At 32.6% G+C, this 21,821-nt stretch overlaps 1 protein-coding gene across 1 annotated transcript in view; it reads right to left on the reverse strand.

Moving 5' to 3' along the window:
• Positions 1–12,272: 12,272 nt before the first annotated feature.
• The window catches only part of LOC139511546 (L-fucono-1,5-lactonase-like), a 30,002-nt gene continuing 20,453 nt past the window's right edge, over positions 12,273–21,821 (reverse strand). The window contains exons 2-8 of the mRNA XM_071298376.1: positions 20,673–20,834; positions 20,111–20,187; positions 18,697–18,854; positions 18,261–18,308; positions 16,440–16,553; positions 13,477–13,543; positions 12,273–12,527 (exon numbers count right to left, since the gene is read on the reverse strand). Coding sequence (XP_071154477.1) covers positions 12,339–12,527; positions 13,477–13,543; positions 16,440–16,553; positions 18,261–18,308; positions 18,697–18,854; positions 20,111–20,187; positions 20,673–20,834 — 815 coding nt within the window. The 3' untranslated portion in view covers positions 12,273–12,338. The remainder of the gene's footprint in view (positions 12,528–13,476; positions 13,544–16,439; positions 16,554–18,260; positions 18,309–18,696; positions 18,855–20,110; positions 20,188–20,672; positions 20,835–21,821) is intronic.

The raw sequence follows: 21,821 nt of genomic DNA on the forward strand, positions 1-21,821 counted from the left end.
CCATTCATAACAAAAACATTAGACGTGTGCTTCAAACCTGTTTCATTGCACCCTGTGACTTTACTCATTTAAATAACTCTGGTCATGTGATTACTGAGCTTTCTGTATGCTATGAAAAGTACAAAATCCATTATCATTAAAACAACATATGGGTTGACACACAGTATAATCAAAGAAATAATTTCGGACAAACAAAATCATAAATACATCTGTCAATTGTAATAGAACAAAATATAAGAGCAAACAAGTTCAATATACAAATGTATGTAATAAAAACTTCATACAATAGTAAACCAGTTATTAGTTCAATGATCATCAAATGAGTTATAAAATCCCTATTAGTTGAACATTATTTCTAAAATATTTCGTGTATGGTACAAAATGCAAAAGCTAGCATAATCATCTTGGTTTCAAAAATAAAACCTGAAGTCCGATAGTTGCGCGTTTTAAAACTTGAATGGTTACGTGTTGTTTTTCTGTTGACACCTGCACTATGTAATTTCGATTTAAAAACAAGAAATATGTATTTGGTGAAAAATTGAATACATTACTCTTGGTCTATCAGTGTTAAAGAATATCATCAAATCAGCATTCCATGATATTGGGGTACTTATTTATTATAAACGTACCTTTCTTACATTTACCGTTTACAAATTATAAATTAAAGTAATTGTTAAATATAACGGAGCCTTTTTTATATTAAAAACAATAAAATGGACTATAATATGCAAGTTAAACTCGATCTTAACCGTATGCAACAACTGTTTTAGAGATATGCTGTAGGCGGGGTAAATGTCATCACTTCATGAGCAATATGCTCGTTTTTTTCAAATTTTTTAAATTATTACAAGTTACGAAGATAACAAAGCAAAAACTATAGCAGTAAAATCCTAATCTGTTAGGTTTGAACTATTTTTGTGACAAAAATTACGTTTACAAAGCATAACTTTTGTTCTACTGATAGAATAATCTAACTGACATATAAGGGATGGTTTATTTACATCAACATAATTGAAAATGTATGTAACAAATTGCTTGCTCATGCTGTTTATGTTTATTCAAATTGTATATCACAGTTGTTAAAGGTGTCTCATTATAAAAGTGTAACTTTAATGACATTTCAGTTATATTTTATCCTTATTTATCATAATTATTTCGGGTTACTTGTGACGTTAGCTCTAAACTTTTCCAATCCCATTTAGACTGTTTTACCACTATCATTACAAGCCATCAATATATTATGAACTTATAATGCCATTGCTTGAAAAAAAAGAAAAAAAGAATGCATCCATAAGTTTGAGATTTATTTAAGTTCACTTCTAAAGTTTTACTGTATAAACGGAAAATATGATATTTTGTACTTTACAGCAGCAATGTGTTTTTTTTTTTTTTTTATCACCTGCTTATTATGAAATTATATATTATATTGAACTATTATTATAATGAAAAGCATAAATGTCCCGTTTTTGGCAAAGAAAAATAAAGTATTTGAGAACTTTTAGAATGAGTACATCATTTTATATATCTTTGAATAAATCTAAAGACACCTTAGTTTGATTATGTCATAAAGCCACAATTATGTCATTATATGAAACGTTTTTATCTATGTAGTTTTATTCAGCATGCGCAGCCATGAAACAATAATGAAATATATGAGAACACTCATTAACCACTACTGACAGTACCTAATCAAATGTAAAGATTTTTCTGATGTTCACACATACTTTTTTTCATTATAATATGTACTTTTAAAAATATGTATGGTAACTTTTAAGTGAACATCAATATGCGGGCCAAATAAAGGCCTTTATGTTCCTATTACTTTTCATTCGTTCATCAGCTCTTGACAAATATGTCGATAAACCAATATATTCATTTTAATTGATCGGTTTATTTAATTTTGAGAAGATTCAAATTATTTAATTTTATGGTGGATCATGATTCACTATACTCCTCAGTATAAACAAAAGGAGATATCCTGTAATTACCAATAAGACATGCATTGATATTTCGAAGCTTTGTATCTAGCATGATTTGTCGAGTTTATTTTACAAAACACGTTCAAATAAGATCTGTGTATTCAATTACATTGTTCATCAATAAACATCATTAAACGTGTATCATCAAGCTTATTTATTTTTTTCTGAAATTGTTTAAATTTCACAACGGTATAATATTGTTACTTTAATTATTCATCCATTTTTTTTTATTGATTTTGAATTTACATTGTGTCAAAGACCAAATTTATACATTCAGCGTATGTTCATTTGTGTTAAAAAAAGAGGGACGAAAGATACCAGAGGGGCAGTCAAACTCATAAATCGAAAATTAATAGGTCTTTCGGTTGAGTAAAGCCATTTCAATTGATGTTTTATAGTGTGTCTTTTTATGTTGTGATATTACACTAGTGTTTCAGATAAGGGTACAGGTTTGATACCATTATAACATTTAAATCCGGTGCAAATGTTCGTACCTGTCTTAATTCCAACATATGATGTTCAGTAGTTGTTGTTTGTTTGATGTGGTTCATAAGTGTTCTCGTTTCTCGTTTTTTGTATAGATTAGACCGTTGTTTTTTCTTTTGAATGGTTTAACACTAGTGTTTGGGGGTCCATTAGAGCTTGCTGTTCGGTGTGAGCCTTGCTTCGTGTTGAAAACCGTACTTTGACCAATAATGGTTTACTTTTATAAATTGTTCCTTGAATGGAGAGTTGTCTCATTGGCACTTATACCACATACACAAATTAGTCCTGGTATCTATGATGAGTTTTTTTTATTAAGACTACTTCCATTGGGTTGTACAAAAGCAAATACCAACAATAACAACTTGTTAGCTATTAATGTGTTTTATGAATTTATTTTAATCGTTCATTACCAATTTCTTCGCCTGTTTAAACTTTTCAGATATTTACCTTATACTTACCGTGACATGAAATAAAACACGCTGACCAAACCCATATGAAAAAATACTTAGTCTCCACGCGGTTGCTTTCAACCAGTCATAGAAATGCATAGCAGGTAAGATAGTGGTAGATTCACGCTGATATTCTCTTATGGGCCTTGTAGCACCAAGGTGCTATATTTGTTTCCCCTGATGATATTTGAATACGTTTGACAATAAAATGTATTGTTTGAATGGTCCTTTAAGAGGACAACCATTTTAATCATTGGGGAGGGGATTTCTCATCATAATTCTCATGTTTCTTTCCAACGTAAATTTGGTCAGAACTTTTTTTTTATCACAAATCAAAAAAATGCCTTAAAATTTTTAAGACAACCCCAATCCCCACCCCCCCCCCCCCTCCCCCCCCCCCCCCCCCCCCAAAAAAATAAATAGTATTCCTCTGAAGTATAGTTTAGATGTATTTAACTTAAATGACATCGCTCACCTGTTTGGATTAATACACAGTTAAACCAAAAGTGCCGTAAAAATGAAGTATTTAGTTTAAATTTCATTAGATAATGACAATCTAATAGCATATATACATCTGTAACTTTGGCATAGCTTTGTTATTTGTCGAGCGAAATAAGACATAGTAAGTGATATTATTATGAAGCATATATAAACAACTTGACATATAGATATTCCAAAGAGCTATTAAAAAAATGTCAAAATCATGACTTTCTTATCCGAAAAAAAACACTATAACATCTACGGTGAGTCATTTGGGAACTGCGTGTGATATACAAACTTGCAAGGGACTTCAAACTGTGAAGTTAATCAGTTGTGATCCCCTCGACCCTGATGTAAGTCTCTAGTTCTACTTTTTAAAAGTGTCACATAACACTAAAGGGCGATAACTGTATATTGAACTACTTTTCTCATCAATATAATTCAATTAAAAGTATAACATCAAGTCGACTCTTTCTTCATTGCAAGGGTTATATTCCCACTTTTATGTTTAAAAATCTGTCGAAACTACTAAGTGTATGTATTGAAAAGACAGAGTGCAGTCGATTTGGTGTCACGATATCTCAGTAGCATGGGTTCGAATCCCGGCCAGGGAAGAACAAAAAATTTGCAAAAGCAAATTTACAGATCTAACGTTGTTGGGTTGATGTTTAGACGCAAATCAAAGCTAGACCTGTAAATTTGCTTTCACAAATGTTTTGTTCTTCCTTCACCAGGATTCGAACTCATGCTTCTGAGATATCGTGTCACCAAATCGCCTTCACTATATCCGGCGCGCTAGACTACTCGACCACCTTGGCTTAAAAAAAGCTTTCGGTGGCCGGGTGTTACCTTTCCTCGTCAGTTTTAATCAAGCGTCGTAATACAGTACATGATTTATAAGAAATGAAGATGGTATTGTTACACATCAGCTGAATTATCTATAGTAAAGGATCCTACAACTTAATGCAAGATACAGTCACAAATATATATATATATATACAACTCGTCTAAACATCAACCCAACAATGTTAGATCTGTAAATTTGCTTCCGCAAATTTTTGGTTCTTCCCTCGCCGGGATTCGAACCCATGTTACTGTGATATCGTGACACCAAATCGCCTGCACTGCAGCCGTCCCGCTAGACCACACGACCACCTGGGCTCTATATATATGTAGGACTCGGAACCGCGATGGTCACGCTGAAGTGCGATGGTCTACGCTAAAGTGCGATGGTTAACACGCTGAAGTGCGATGGTAACATTGTGACGTTAACTTGTTGATATTTACGCTGAAGTGCGATGGTGGTTACGCTGTAGTGCGATGGCCAAGTTAAGACTTTGAGTAAAAGCAAAATGCACAATGGCTGTTGTAATAAAATAACACCATTAATATTTGGCTGCTAGCCTCTTATTTGGAAGATGTTTTAACTTCTGTTTAGATCAAACCAAAGACTTTAATTTTTGTTTTAATCTAATTTTTCAAGTCTGTAATTATTCTCACATTTTTCTTCAATTTATGTATACATGCTAGAGGTATAGGGGAGGGTTGAGATCTCACAAACATGTTTAACCCCGCCGCATTTTTGCGCCTGTCCTAAGTCAGGAGCCTCTGGCCTTTGTTAGTCTTGTATTATTTTAATTTTAGTTTCTTGTGTACAATTTGGAAATTAGTATGGCGTTCATTATCACTGAACTAGTATATATTTGTTTAGGGGCCAGTTGAAGGACGCCTCCGTGTGCGGGAATTTCTCGCTACATTGAAGACCTGTTGGTGACCTTCTGCTGTTGTATTTTTCTATGGTCGGGTTGTTGTCTCTTTGGCACATTCCCCATTTCCATTCTCAATTTTATGTTGTACCTTGAATGTCGGAACAGTATCCACGAAGTAAAAATATCGACAAGTTTTACTAATAGCGAAGCTTGTCAATTATTTCACGTAAAACAAAGATGAGGATGATAAATTGGGAAGTACACATAGGGTTTAGTCAGGTTAATTGCTGTCTGACATGTTTTAGACTGAAACTATAAAAAAAACCAAGAGCGACGGTGTTCTTTCAAAACAAAAACAAATATCTCGGGAATAAAACAACATTATATGAACTTGATATAGAAAAATCATTGAAACATTGCTAATACTATCATATTTTTTTTTATTTTTAAATTGCCCACATAAAATCATTTGACGCTTACCGTAAGATAAATTAAAATTATTATTTAGATTAGTATACTGTATTTATCGTACAAACAGCCTGCGGCATAATTCAGAATACTGGTTAGCCCATTTTGTGACCAAGTTCATCTTTCTGCCGCTTTGCTGCCTAAAATGTTTTAACATATTTTTTAACCCCAATATGTAATGCTTAAAACTGTTCGGGACTTTAATTGTTTGTTTCTTTCTCATATTTCCTTACTTTTTTTGTTAGCATGAAACCTTCATCTACAAAACCCTATTCTTCTGCCTGTGAATCCATGTTGTATTTTGAAAACGTCATATTATTCAAACGTCATAAACAAAACCATCGCACTTCAGCGAAAGGACCATCGTACTTCGGTGTGGACCATCGCACTTCAGCGTGGACCATCGCACTTCAGCGTGACCATCGCACTTCAGCGTCCCCATCGCACCTCCGAGTCCTACATATATATATATATATAGGGTCAGTAAAGTCCATATGGGGATTCGATTTAGCGAAGCTCTCACTTCATATGGAATGTCATGACCCCATATGTATCGTATTAGGTCACTAGAAAACTATATAATGAATTTATCTTATTGACTATGTTTACATCTGGTATTAAGACTAGTGGCCTATCAAAGTGATCTAGTCTTTAATATTAATACTTACTTCAGTTGGATTGTACAAAAGCAAATACCAACAATAACAACTTGTTACCTTTGAATGTGTTTAATAAATTCATTTAACCGTTCATTACCAATTTCTTCGTCTGTTTAAACCTTTCAGATTTTTCCTCAACACCGTGTTGTTTGTACATAGGGATGTTACACCACTTGTAACCACGAAAAGAAATAAACCACGCCTACTTACCCCATATGAAAAATACACGGTCTCCACGCGGTTGCTTTTAATTGCAACCTGTCATATTCCTAGATATGTTTGGGAGGTAAGAAAATGGTAGATACAAGCCGATTTTTACCAAACGCACTATAGCATCATATTACCAGTTTTTTCCATGATGATCATGATGATATTTAAATATATTTCCTAATAGTATATTTTGTTTGTCTGTTTCTATACGAAGACACTCATTTTACCCATGGGGGAGGGTATTGCCAAATTTGATGAGGGTAGAATATATATATAAACGTAAATATAGTCAAAATATCTCAAATAAAAAAAAATGGCATAAAAACTTCAAGACAACCCCCAATCCCCACAAAAAAATGGTAATCTTCTTAACTTAAGTTTGGAGAAAATTTAACTTAAATCGCATGACTCATGATGAATAAAAAATGCATACGTTTTTGTGATACTTATAAAATACAAAAATTACAAATTGTTTCTCAAAAAACAATTTGTGTTTATCTTTTAAAATCAAAGCACCAAAGGGTGTTATAGGCAGTTAATCAAAAACCCAACGGCAAACTTGGCCAAGTTCAGATGAATAGTGTAAAGAATTAGTTAAAATATTTATCTCAGGCATTGTTCTCAGCTATTTCTAAAGTATCAAATAACATGAATAATGCTTGTACAGTAATGTTTATGTTATGCAATCCTACCACTTTCAAAAGTTATTTCCAATTTATATTTATAAAGATTAAATGTCGGAGATTATACACATACACTGTCCTATGTGAGGAGAGAGTTTTGCGCCAGTTAAGATGTTTAAGCTGCCACATTCTGTATGCACCTGTCCATAGTGTGGACCCACTAATGTGGTGAGTGTTGCTGTATATCATATTTATCTTTCGTAATTGTTTTGTAATTTTTTTTCTTGTGTATACTTCTGATTTTAGTGTATGTCCAAGTTATTGTAAACGCTCTTTTGTTCCAACGTTGGAAAGTTCCGGGAGGAAAGAACTCATTAGCCGAAAAGTTCCAGAGGAACTTATTATTAAGTGTTACTTTGTTCTTCCTCTGATTTAAAAGTTCCACCGGAACAAAGTGACTAGTTAAAATAGTCTACATTTTCGTTATTATGTAAAGGGCCCAGCAAGAGCAATCCTTTGGGTGTAGGAGTTTCTCCCTGCATTAAAGATCCATTGGTAACCTTCGACTGTTGTATGCTCTTAGATCAGGTTATTGTCTATATGACACATTCCCCATTTTCATTCTCAATTTTATTAGACACTGGCTACGGTTACATGGAAATGTAACAACAATAAAAATATTATTGTTACACTGGAGACTAATTGCCGGAATGCAAAGTTGGGCGAGGAACTGATTTATTACGAATGTAACAATAATAACTGAGGCTACGGTTATATTACGCTGAGATTAATTGTAATCTCAGCATTACGTTATTGTTACCGGGGGGGGGGGGGGGGGTTACATGAAAAACAGCAATGTACGCTAGATTTGTTAAACTTAAATCTTCTATAGTTTATTGCTTAATTCTTCCATACATTTTGTATACACAAAACAATACTTGTATAATACTCATTGGCGGATCCAGGGGGAGGTGTGGTTTGCCGATCAATGCATTTGAATGGGAGCATATAGTTGGATCCCCCCCCCCCCCTTTATCAAATGGCTGGATCCACCCCTGATACTGATAAAAAAAAAATTATTCAACAAATGCTGCATAACTTGAATAGTTTTACGTATAAATGGTTTTGTGTTCCTAAAGATACTACTCAAGATTAGGAGTGCCAAAGGCGAAAAATATAGTTCAATGGTTTCACTTTTTTAAAGTATTAAACTGCACACCTTCTCTTATTACTGTCATTATACTTTGAACCAATTTGTTTAGATTGAGAAACGTTAAAATTTGGGATGCGTTTTAAAGGAAACTAAAACAATATCAAGACATAAATTTCATACAGCTATACAATTTGACGCAAATTGATACATCAAAAGCAAAGTTTGCTAACTGTCACTTAATACTAAGAACTTCTGTGTGTACACGTATCAGTGGAGGACTTTTAATTTCGTTCATCAAAAATGTGTCGGACTTTAAAAAAACACTTACTGGATTTGTAGAAATTGTCATTGTAAATAAAAAATTACAGTAAATAAATTGTATGTAATAAATGTATGTATTGTAAATATAAAATAAATGTCTTCAACTTTTATTATTAGTACATATTTCTAGTCACATCGTATATTACTGTTTTTCATGTAACAATAACGCAAATGTATAGCCTCCATAATTATTGTAACATTCGTAAATAAACAGGTCCTGACCCAACCATGCATTCCAGCATTTAGTATTCAATGTAACAATAATATTTTTATTATTGTTACTTTTCCATGTAACCGTAGCCAGTTCCATACACCTTATCGCTATTAGTCCGCCATTACTGAAAATCACACAGGATCCCGTAAAATTTTGACGTCATTAAACAAAATATCTTACACCACAATGGAAAAGTGATTGTTGTATACGTCAAAAGTTCAAGCGGCCGGGTCAGCTGGGATTAGTGATAAGGTGGTTTTTTTTTTATTAAAGTCTCAAGTTATAACTGAATTAAAATATCTTGATTACGGTTTAACTGTCTTCCATTACTAATATCATAATAAAAAAAACATTTATTTAAACTTTAAATAACTGTAATAGTAGGAATTAAGAAAAACTTGTTTGTAACTTCAACTTGTTGAAAACAAACGTTTCTCGAGCCTGGTTAGTCCTTACCTTTTTATCGTATCATGCGATTTCTTTTCACATTATTTTCATGGGGAAGTCGTTAACCAGCATAAAGTTGCTGAAGGAACCGCATAGAATTGATTCAAGAACACTTAACGAGTGTTTAAATGTGAAAAATTTTAAAAAGAAACATTATAACAAAAAAGTCGTATTTTTATTTGGAATAGGATCCCAGTTAGGGCAACCAGTCCGGTACCCACGAATGTAGTTCTTAAAAAAAATATATAACTTTTGTTATAAATAGTGTAGTGTTATTATTTCACTAGTTCTGTTACTGAATGTAGATTTATTTGAAAGGGTAGGCTTTCTAGTTTGAATTTCTGTAAAACTTTTAATTGATTTAAATGTAATCTGGCGTCAGTACATAGAGTAAATTGCCTAAATTCTAGCCTTTATTCTTTCCCGGAAGTAGACAGACTGACCCTGTTGTCAATAAAAACAAAATTTTGCAACGGAATGCCGGTCATGAGGCACTGAGATTGTACTTAGACACTTCAAAATGAATGCCTAACATGAACCAGAAGTCCCAAGGTGGCTATCAAAATTATTTATTGAACAGGACCCTATGTATTTACTATGATTTTCAATGCGTTCCAATGGGGCAAATAATTGGGTCCCCGTTCCATTTTTCTGTACCGGAAATCGAAAAGTCCTTATAAATCAAAAACAATTAAGGTGTGATACGCGTCACAGATTTGGACTTAATATTTTACAGAATATGCGACTTTGGAAGTTGAATAATGCCGTCCTTTAGAAAACAGTTGTCAAAGTTTTAATCTCAATATTTATTGAAGCACATTGAGCTAAATCAAAGCATGTGTAGTATTATGTTACATTGTAACAATCTTAAAATGACCTTAACATCGACCAATCAGAAAACTACAATAACAACAACTTTATTTGACAAGTTGAAGCATGAGGAAGTCATTTGCGAGATAACGGAATAATATTAACAAGAATACAAATGAGCATACATTTAAGATTACTGAATTTAGATGATTTAAATAATCTCAATCATTTCAGACAAAAAAATGAATAAAATGATTAATAATAAAGTACCTATGTATCATCAGAATCCTCCCAATTTAAAAGGTACGTAAATTTCGTCTTCTATGTAATTTGAAATTGCCGCCAACTTATATCAGCTGATTAATAGACTACTGACGTATGTAATACGTATCGATGACAAACAATATTGCTACGACTTTTGCCATTTGGGAAATGTAAACGACTCATCTTTATAGATTTTCGGCGATCAAATATTTCATACAATTGTTCTTTGACATCTTAACCAACAGCACAGGGAATAATAAACTATAGAAGGATTTCTATCGAGCACTACTTCCTATGTGCAACTTCAAAACTTTTGGGAAAATCGACGTCCATTTAACATTTTTATGGTAATATTTTTTATATTCCAGAATAAAAAGTATGAAAAAAGTGTCCAATTAGTTATAAATAACATGATAGCCAGCCAGATAATAAAAGTGGCACATATTTCAGCATTTATTGGGTTGAACATAAATCTAGGGTGCTCGCATAACTGCTTAACAAAAAAGTTATGGCTTTCTTTCGAAAGTGAAAATACGGCCACAAATCCGAATTTTGAGCAAATATACAAAATTTCAACCTCATTTAGCTCAAAAAGTAGCACATGAAGGTATATTTTTTATTACATATTTGATTTAATCAGGCAAAAAATAGCCTATATGGAAATTTTCATCAAACTGTAAATACGGGATCAAAACTGTATCGTATGCCTTTAAGGTGGCACATAACACTATTTGGAAATCACGTTCTGTTGTTAAAAAAAAAGTAACAGCTTCATAATGATAAAAAGTAGGGTTTGTCAAGATTTTTTGCAATAAAGTATGTGTTCAAATTTGTGAAAGTTTTATGTCCTTGTCAAAGTAAGTGTTTTGTCAAAATTTAATGAAAATAAATTTTCATCAAGGTGTTTAGTACTATTGAAAGATATCTATAGAGTCGTTAAATGATAATTCAACCGTTCTCAACGGTCATATCTACATGTTCGTCAATATATGAATATTCATGGGTGATTTTTAATATCTGGTTCTATTGGAATTTCTTGATGTCATAATCCGTGATTCGAGGGGTCTATCTGGGTTCTTTTGTTTCTAGTCGTTTTGAGAATGTGTATACAGTTATTAAAGGTACCAAGATTATAATTTGATACACCAAATGCGCGTTTCGTCTACATAAGACTCATCAGTGAAGATAAGATCAAAATAGTTATATATGACTAATTGTAATTTATTATAACTATACAGAAAAAAAAGATTTCCATGTTGATCTTTAAAAGAGGGGGCGGCGTAAATCTGGATAATTCTACACCATAGCCAGGCGAAATTTATTTTGGACTCTTCTCTTTTCTCTTTGGTTTCAAAGATATGAACTCATGGTCTATTATAATGTACTTATGTAGTTTGATAAATAACAAGAATGTGTCCATAGTACACGAATGCCCCACTCGCACTATCATTTTCTATGTTCAGTGGACCGTGAAATTGGGGTCAAAACTTTATTTTGGAATTAAAATTAGAAAGATCATATCATAGGGAACATGTGTACTAAGTTTCAAGTTGATGTAACTTTAACTTCATCAAAAACTACCTTGATCAAAAACTTTAACCTGAACTTCGCACTATCATTTTCTATGTTCAGTGGACCATGAAATTGGGGTCAAAACTATAATTTGGCATGAAAATTAGAAAGATCATATCATGGGGAACAAGTGTACTAAGTTTCAAGTTGATTGGACTTCAACTTCTTCAAAAACTACCTTGACCAAAAACTTTAACCTGAAGCGGACGGACGAACGGAGGCACAGACGGACGGACGGACGAACGGAGGCACAGACCAGAAAACATAATGCCCCTCTACTATCGTAGGTGGGGCATAAAAAAGACGTAAAAATGTTCAAACGTTACACAATCAGGCAGCCAGGTCAAAGTGTTGTAATTTTCATTGTCAGCTTCAAATAATTTCCAACTAAAACAATGAAAACTAACAGATAAAACATAAATGGCATATTAGTTGTTTATTTATATACGATTAAACTGTCATACAATCATTATTCTGTATAAAATAATTGTGTTTTATAACTGTAATGAATAAAACATCCGGCCATTTTCTTTGAACAATTTTTCTTTATCTTCATCCGAAAGGGATGGCAATAAGTCATTTAACAAGCTGTATACATCCACATATTTACAACCAGCTACTGAACACACTGGCCAATCTGAACCATACATACAACGGCCTATACCAAAACATTGGATTATGTGCTGTAAATATAAGAGCTCAGATTAGAAAAAAGGCACAGATTATAAACTTCAATCATGCATGAAAAAATAAATGAAGGATCGAATGGATTGATATTGTTTACTGTTGATTCCTTATTATACATCAAATACCAATTTTTGTACATACCGTGGTTATAGGTTCACCACGAATTTAAATGTTAAACGGTGTTCAAATTTCGACGAAAATACTTTTTTTTTTCAATCTACGAAAATGTGTATCTACGAAAATAAATGAATCAACATTAACACCAATCGACAATTAATGCATGAATATTTAGGACGAATGCATGTAAAGTTGATATCATATCAATATATCCCGATTTAAAATAAGATCGATTGTAAATGTGTTGAGTGGTAGAATACATGGCATCAATCTGCTGACAGAATATCACCTCACATGGTCACATTATCTTCAGGGGTCTCATGGGGGTTTCATTGGAGGGGGTATAATACGCATCACGCTTAGACCCCGATGAGATCCATTCTATACTCTGGTCCGTCATGCTTTTATTCTTAAACATGTTAAACGTCTTCAACAACGAGTAAAACCCATACCGCATATCGCATAGAGTCAGCTGTAAAAGGCCCTGAAATGACGCATGTTAAACAATTGAAACGAAAAATGTATGACATGATTTATATTCAAAATAATAACGAAAAACACATAAGAGTATTGTTCCTTTTTGGTTTTATTAGCTTTCAACGTTTAAATATTTAGTTTTGGAATTTAAAATGTTTTGGCCTCGAGCATGACTGGATACAAAAAATTGTCGAAGTGTGCAGCTGGTGCAAGTAAATGTATACCGTTAATGTTATTACATGAATGACAGGAACTCAGAAAAAACACCAATCGTAAATAGTTACTTGCATCACGATTAGTTTATTTGACAGGGTCTTATACAGGAAAATTGGCTCAAGTATTGTAACTTACGTCAACATATGGTTGGAAATCTTCTTTCTTCCAATTATTTAGATCTCCTTCATTTACTAGTCCAGATCTATAACACATTTTATTTATTTTTATTTCATTTGCTACTTGATAACTATATCTGTTTAATTTTCAGGTTATAATATTACATTAAACTGCCTTCGTCATTGACTTGCACAATATAATTGGTTTCATATGTCTGCAACGCGAAGGCTTCGAACAGTATAGATAGCAGTATTCTTGTAATGCGTAGTGTCTGTTCTGATATTTCATTTCATTGTTTGATTATTCAAGTGATTGATTGGTGGTTGCTGATTCCATGCATTAGGAATCCAACCATACATTCTGAAATTTTCATTTTACACCATATACTAGGTAACGTACATTTTACACCATACAGTGAGAAACTTTTTCATTTTACACCATACATTTGAAAACTTACATTAATTATTACTCCATACATAAGAAACCTTACATTTCACAACGCACATTTGAAAACTGTCATTGTAATGTTATATTTAAAATGCAATAAAAGCGCGAGGTTTGGCAAGCCATAAAACCAGGTTCAATCCATTATTTTTTCTTAAAATGTCCAGTACCAAGTCAGGACAAGAGTGTACATGCTGAAATGTCTCGCCTTCTATACTAATCATTGATATTATGTTGATAGTCCTAAGTATAAAGCTAAGCTTTATTACAACTGTCACATAAACTTAACATTAACCAAGATAACTAAACAAAGACCAATGAACCTTGAAAAAGAGGTCCAGGTCAGATGAACCATGCCAGGCAGACAGGTACAGCTAACAATGCTTCTATACAACATATATAGTTGACACATTACTTATAGTTTAAGAAAAATAGACCAAAACACAAAAACTTAACACTGTGCAATGAACCGTGAAAATGAGGTCACGGTTAAATAAAACCTGCTCGACTGACATAAAGATCATAAAATATTTCCATACACCAAATATAGTTGACCTATGGCCTATAGCATTAGATAAAAAGACCAAAACTCAAAAACTTAACTTTGACCACTGAACCATGAAAATGAGGTCAAGGTCACATGACATTTGCCCGCTAGACATGTACACTTAACAATCATTCCATACAACAAACATAGTAGACCTATTGCATATGGTATGAGAAAAACAGACCAAAACACAAAAATTTAACTATAACCACTGAACCATGAAAATGAGGTCAAGGTTAGATGACGCCTGCCAGTTGGACATGTACACCTTACAGTCCTTCCATACACCGAATATACTAGCCCTATTGCATATAGGATCTGAGATATGGACTTGACCACCAAAACTTAACCTTGTTCACTGATCCATGAAATGAGGTCGAGGTCAAGTGAAAACTGTCTGACAGACACGAGGACCTTGCAAGGTACGCACATATCAAATATAGTTATCCTATTACTTATAATAAGAGAGAATTAAACATTACAAAAAAATTGAACTTTTTTTTCAAGTGGTCACTGAACCATGAAAATGAGGTCAAGGACATTGGACATGTGACTGACGGAAACTTCGTAACATGAAGCATCTATATACAAAGTATGAAGTATCCAGGTCTTCCACCTTCTAAAATATAAAGCTTTTAAGAAGTGAGCTAACGCCGCCGCCGTAGCCGCCGTAGCCGCCGCCGCCGCCGGATCACTATCTCTATGTCGAGCTTTCTGCAACAAAAGTTGCAGGCTCGACACAAATGGCAGTTGTTATCTTACAGTTTTCGTCTCTTTGTGTTGCATTGTTATTTTGTTGTTGCACGTCATTGTTTTTGTTGTTTCGTCGTGTTTTCCTCATATACATGTAGCTGATGTGTTTCCTTCGTTTTAGTTTGTAACCCTATTAGTTTTCTCTCCATCGATTTAAGATTTTTGAACAACGGTATACTACTGTTGCCTTTATAAACATTTTACACCATACATCAGGAAACATACATTTTACACCATACATCAGGAAACATACATTTTACACCATACATTAGGGAATTTACATTTTACTCAATACATAGGAAACTTACGTTTTACTCAATACATAGGAAACTTACATTTTACTCAATACATAGGAAACTTACGTTTTGCACCATACATTAGGAAATTTACATTTTACTCAATACATAGGAAACTTACATTTTACTCAATACATAGGAAACTTACATTTTACTCAATACATAGGAAACATACATTTTACACCATACATTAGGGAATTTACATTTTACTCAATACATAGGAAACTTACATTTTACTCAATACATAGGAAACTTACATTTTACTCAATACATAGGAAACTTACGTTTTGCACCATACATTAGGAAATTTACATTTTACTCAATACATAGGAAACTTACATTTTACTCAATACATAGGAAACTTACATTTTACTCAATACATAGGAAACTTACATTTTACACCATACATAGGAAACTTACATTTTACACCATACATTAGAAAATTTAGATTTTACTCAATACATAGGAAACTTACGTTTTGCACCATACATTAGGAAATTTACATTTTACTCAATACATTAGGAAATTTACATTTTACTCAATACACAGGAAACATACATTTTACACCATACATTAGGGAATTTACATTTTACTCAATACATAGGAAACTTACATTTTACTCAATACATAGGAAACTTACATTTTACTCAATACATAGGAAACTTACGTTTTGCACCATACATTAGGAAATTTACATTTTACTCAATACATAGGAAACTTACATTTTACTCAATACATAGGAAACTTACATTTTACTCAATACATAGGAAACTTACATTTTACACCATACATAGGAAACTTACATTTTACACCATACATTAGAAAATTTAGATTTTACTCAATACATAGGAAACTTACGTTTTGCACCATACATTAGGAAATTTACATTTTACTCAATACATTAGGAAATTTACATTTTACTCAATACATAGGAAACTTACATTTTACACCATACATTAGGAAACTCTGCAATAGCTGCTATTTCCTCTTTCCAAGGCGACATGTTTCCATCTTTGACGTAGGGTTTAGCGATATGATCAACAACAAACTTTAATCTGTATAAAATTAATTTATGTAAAAGGCAGTCATACACCTGCAGACATCTTATACGTTCAGGTATTTCACATCTAATCTTTTATGGTAATATTCTTTACAAAGCACAAAAATGTCAGTATTCACCTCAAAAGCTTACAAAACCTTTAAATAGACTTATTAAGAAGGGATATAGTTACGATACTGTTGTCATGTCATTAAAGATTGCATATTTTCAAATTGGCTTTAATATTGATTCATTTATAGGGTCTTTGCATCGGAACTAAACACATTTTTTCTAAACAGTTGTTGGCATGACACGGGTTATGTTCTTCTCATATCTTTTATGATAGTATGATACTAAACCCCTAACGGGAGGGATTGTGCCTGATATTTATATGATGAAGACATAATCTTTCAATCAGTTTAATTGGGGTCTTGAGCTGGCATGTCAGTTGTCTGTTGTTATTTACAATATGTATTATTGTCATTTTATCTATTTTCTTTTGTTACATCTTCTGACATTGGACTCGGACTTCTCTTGAACTGAATTTTAATGTGCGTATTGTTATACGTTTACTTTTCTACATTGGCTAGAGGTATAGGAAAGGGTTGAGATCTCATAAACATGTTTAACACCGCCGCAATTTTGCGCCTGTCCCAAGTCAGGAGCCTTTGGCCTTTGTTCGTCTTGTATGATTTTTAATTTTAGTTTCTTGTGTATAATTCGGAGTTTAGTATGACGTCCATTATCACTGTACTAGTATACATATTTTCAAGGGGCTTGCTGATGGACGCATACGGGTGCGGGAGTTTCTCGCTTCATTGAAGACCCATTGGTGGCCTTCGGCTGTTGTCTGCTCTATGGTCGGGTTGTTGTCGCTTTGACACATTCCCCAATTCCTTTCTCAATTTTATACCATATTCAGGTAATCATATAATTAAACTAGAAAAAATAGCAATTGTAACTAAAAGAGTTAATATTATCATACTAATTATAAGATGACTATAAGATCATTATTTTTGTTTAAATGCACATGCACATAAATAGCACAATGTTTATTGTATTGGAAGTCTGTAACATATAAAATTATACATGTAGGTCAAAAAGGTTCTAGGAATCTGATGTTAAGTATTTGTCGTTTGTTGATGTGGTTCATAAGAGTTTCTACTTTCTTGTTTTTATATAGATTAGACCGTTGATTTTCCCGTTTGAATGGTTTAAATACTAGTCGTTTTGTGGCCCTTTATAGCTTGCTGCTAGGTGTGAGCCAAGGCTCCGTGTTGTAGACCGTACTTTGACATTAGTGGTTTACTAGCTATAGTGCTATTACAAATTGTGACTTGGATTGAGAGTTGTCTCACTGGCATTATACCACATCTTCTTATATCTAGTTTCTGTAGCAATTGCATTATTAATAATTTATTTTATGGGAATTTGATCTCAAACAAAAATGAAAACTTTAAGTTTTTGATATCAGTGATTTACAATAACTGGTACCCCTATAACTAATCTAATCACAATCTTTAACAACTTAATTACGCTGATGACGCAGACTCTGCAAAAAAGCAAGGCCAAGTCTCGCATTTTGACTCTTTCATTTAGCAATTCATATATATCCAATACAAAAATCATCATCAGATGTAACACTTTACACCAATTCGATCTAGTTTTAAACTGTATATATGGCATTTAAAGTGCTTATATGTCAGATAAAAAAAAATCTTACTTTGGTAAACGTCTTATAAGGTCTGGAATATACTTCAGTAAATGTGGCCTAGATAATATATAAAATATGTATAAGATTTAATCTTATTGTTGATGTAGACTAAAGAATAATATCAAATGTAATATTATTGTTGATGTAAACTTGAAATATTTAAATATTAATAATTTCGCAATATGCATTTTTTTTAAAGTCAAAAGTCATCAATCTTAGAACACGAACAGAAAAACACAAAGGTCATATGCATAGTTTCTCTCCATTTAAACAATAAAGCAATTCTAAAACAATTTATTTGACAGTTCATAATGAAAGTAACACTATTAATTGTGTGAGTCCTATGCACATATCTATATTCAACGTCATCCGGAAAGCTCAACTCATAAGTTCAAATTTGACCCTAAAAATGGTTAAATGATGTTGTGTTCCATGTCTGACAAACCTTAGTAATAGATCAAATGTCAGTCCTCTGTCTTCGAGAACCTTTAATCCTTGAAAAACATCTTCGCGAGTTATCCACTTCTCATCCTCGAAATCTAGAATGTGTCGACATCCTTTGAACAGCTGATTTTTTTGCATGTCATCCAAAACCTTCGTCAGCTGAATCATAGAAGAAAAGGGAAGATATGCTTGATTCGGGGCCATTTATAGCTGACTATGCAGTATGGCTTTGCTCATTGTGGAAGGCAGTACGGTGACATATAGCTGTTAATGTCTGTGTCATTTTGGTCTCTTGTAAAGAGTTGTCTCATTGGCAATCATATCACATCTTCTTTATATATATATTATATTGATAGCTCTATTAATAATAAAAAAATAAGAAGATTTGGTACTATTCAAACCAACGAGACACCTATTACAATGAAGATAACATAAGTAGCTATTAGTCATCGTACAGTATAGCCTTTCACAATGTGCAAAACCCATATCCTATACATATACATGATATAAAAGCTTCGGAATGGCAAAATATGAAGAAAGAAAAAAACGACAAAACAACGTCATGATCTATGACACAAAAATAAACGAAGACAAAATAAACAAAATGTGACAGACAGCAAGCAACCAACGAAAACCATCGAATTACAGGTTCCTTATTATAATTAGTCTTCGTTTGTTTTCAGTAAGGATGTTGTATTTTACAACCTCCTTGGTATCAAATAGTTCTTCATTTAGTATAACTTTCTTCAATACAAGTGTTTTATTACATTTAAACAGAGTGTCTAAGTTGCCGGCCATCCGTTTACGTGCGTAGTTGTTCGAAATTAGCAGTATACCCATACAAACGCGGATGTTATGAAAATCGTAGAACTCTTTTTTTCATATTTTGAAGATGAGTATGAGATATAAACAGATGACAAACGCATTTATTAAACACTGTCAAATCTGAACCGTACTGCAAGTTTTATTCTTAAATTTGTTTCAGCAGTTAAAACTGAAATTTCGAATATTTTCAAAAATTGTGCCTGAATTCAAACTAAAATAATAATCAAGACAGTATACGAACCATAAAGGCCTTGAAAATTCTAAAATCCAATTATCGTTTAGTAAAAACTTGTAAACTCTTTTAAAGTTTGTAGTTTTCTCGAATATGACATTCCATACCACATCTTCTTTTTTATATTCTATTACTTCTCCAAAAGTTTTTCAAGAACACAAAAAAAAATCCTATATCATTTTCATCATAACTTTGTTCCGATTAAAATTCATCTCCTCAACTGCTATATATCTGGATATGTTCAATTTGTCAATAAACTTAACGACACGACAGCAATGAACTAGTTAGCGTGTTATAAGCGTAGCTGACATGAATAAGTTAGTAAACACAACCATGATAATTACATGAGTATACGTACATCAGTACTTGTAAGATCTAGGCCTGCTACAACACCTTTTATGATACTGTGGTTCTTTGCAAGTTCCATTACCCATTCTTTTAATAAAACGAAAAGTAAAATAATGTTTTAACTAACAATTTGGATATCACATAAACGACTTTTATAGCAATGTAGGCGAGCAAGCTTCCAAACCACAGAGACGGTCTTCTTGTTTAAATAACTACAGAAAACACGCATTCATAGATGAAATGTTCATGTATTATCGGTATAAAACATTTACCTCTGTGGATTCAGTATTATTCTTGAGATACCATTCCCCCGCATTTAGTGAGTACAAGACTTTATATAACGTAAATCTTGCTTACATTGTATTAGCAAATATCGTATTACTTATAAACAATTAAATGTAACTAAACAGGTGTTTTCCATTAAGTACTTTGTTCTTTTCCATATGATATTACAATAAAAGTTCGAGCCTCTACATCATAATTGGAAACTTGTCACTTAAAATTTGTTTCTTCATTTGTGCTCCTGGAACGATAGTTATCCCCCTTTGTTTTATGTACTCAATTATACTCACTTGCTTCCTCTGGTTTGTTGTTCAAACATTGTACAAATACAGCATACTTTACAGGGGTAGCTTTTATCGCTTCTTCTATGTCTTCTATTTGAAAATTCTTGAAAAGAGTTTTGTCATTTTTTGTCGGCCATGAATATTCAAATCTATCCAACTCCCAAATATCTGTGAAATATTATACTTGGATTATTGCATTGTGATTCTGTGTCCTTAGATAAAACATCAATAGGTAGTCTTAGTTTTGCTGATGATCTTTTAATATTATCAGAATCACAAAACGGTTTACAATCTGCTTTGAATAAACTGGAAAAATATTGCTACAAATGGCAACTGACTGTAAATACAAACAAAACAAAAATTATGATTTTTCATTCTAGAAATTCTTTTGAGTCAAAAAAATTTTATAAACAAAATCAGTTAACTGAAGTTAAAGAGTATAATGTTCTTGGGAACATAATCATTATTGATAATAAAGGAAAATTTAAAAGAACTATGAACTATCCAAGGAAGCTTAAAGCGTTATTTTCATTAAAAAAATATATGAACAGTCTCCGGGACAAGTTTGCAATTCCGCTGAGTGCAAAAGTTGTCACCTTAATTTTTGGAGTTAAGTCAAAATAAAGTTGATAACTTGGTTGGTATTAGTTCCCTGATATTTGTCCTAAAAATTTTTGGATCTAGCACCACTGTTGAAAAAGTTATGCCCCTTTTTTCAACAATTTCCTCAGAGGAAAAGTACTTTTCCTCAAGGGAAATCAAATTTCCCTGAAGGAAAAAGATTTTTCCTCAAGGGAAATTGTTTTTTCCTCAAGGGAAAAAGATTTCCCTTAGGGAATTTGCTGCATAATTATTTCCTTTGAGGAAATTCTATTTCCTTAGAGGAAATTCTTTTTCCTTAAAGGAAATTCTTTTTCCTTTGAGGAAATTTGCAGCTTCAAATTTTCCTTGGAGGAAATACTTTTTCCTGTGAGGAAATTTGTAGCTTCAAATTTTCCTTGGAGGAAATACTTTTTCCTGTGAGGAAATTTTTGACAAACACTTTTCCTTGGAGGAAAATTCAAGACAACAAATTTCCTCTAAGGAAATCATTGATCTTCAAATTTCCTCTAGGGAAATTTCTGAACATCAAATTTCCCTTAAGGAAATGTTTTT

The sequence above is a fragment of the Mytilus edulis genome, chromosome 2, assembly GCF_963676685.1.
Source record: "Mytilus edulis chromosome 2, xbMytEdul2.2, whole genome shotgun sequence".
Lineage (NCBI taxonomy): Eukaryota > Metazoa > Mollusca > Bivalvia > Mytilida > Mytilidae > Mytilus > Mytilus edulis.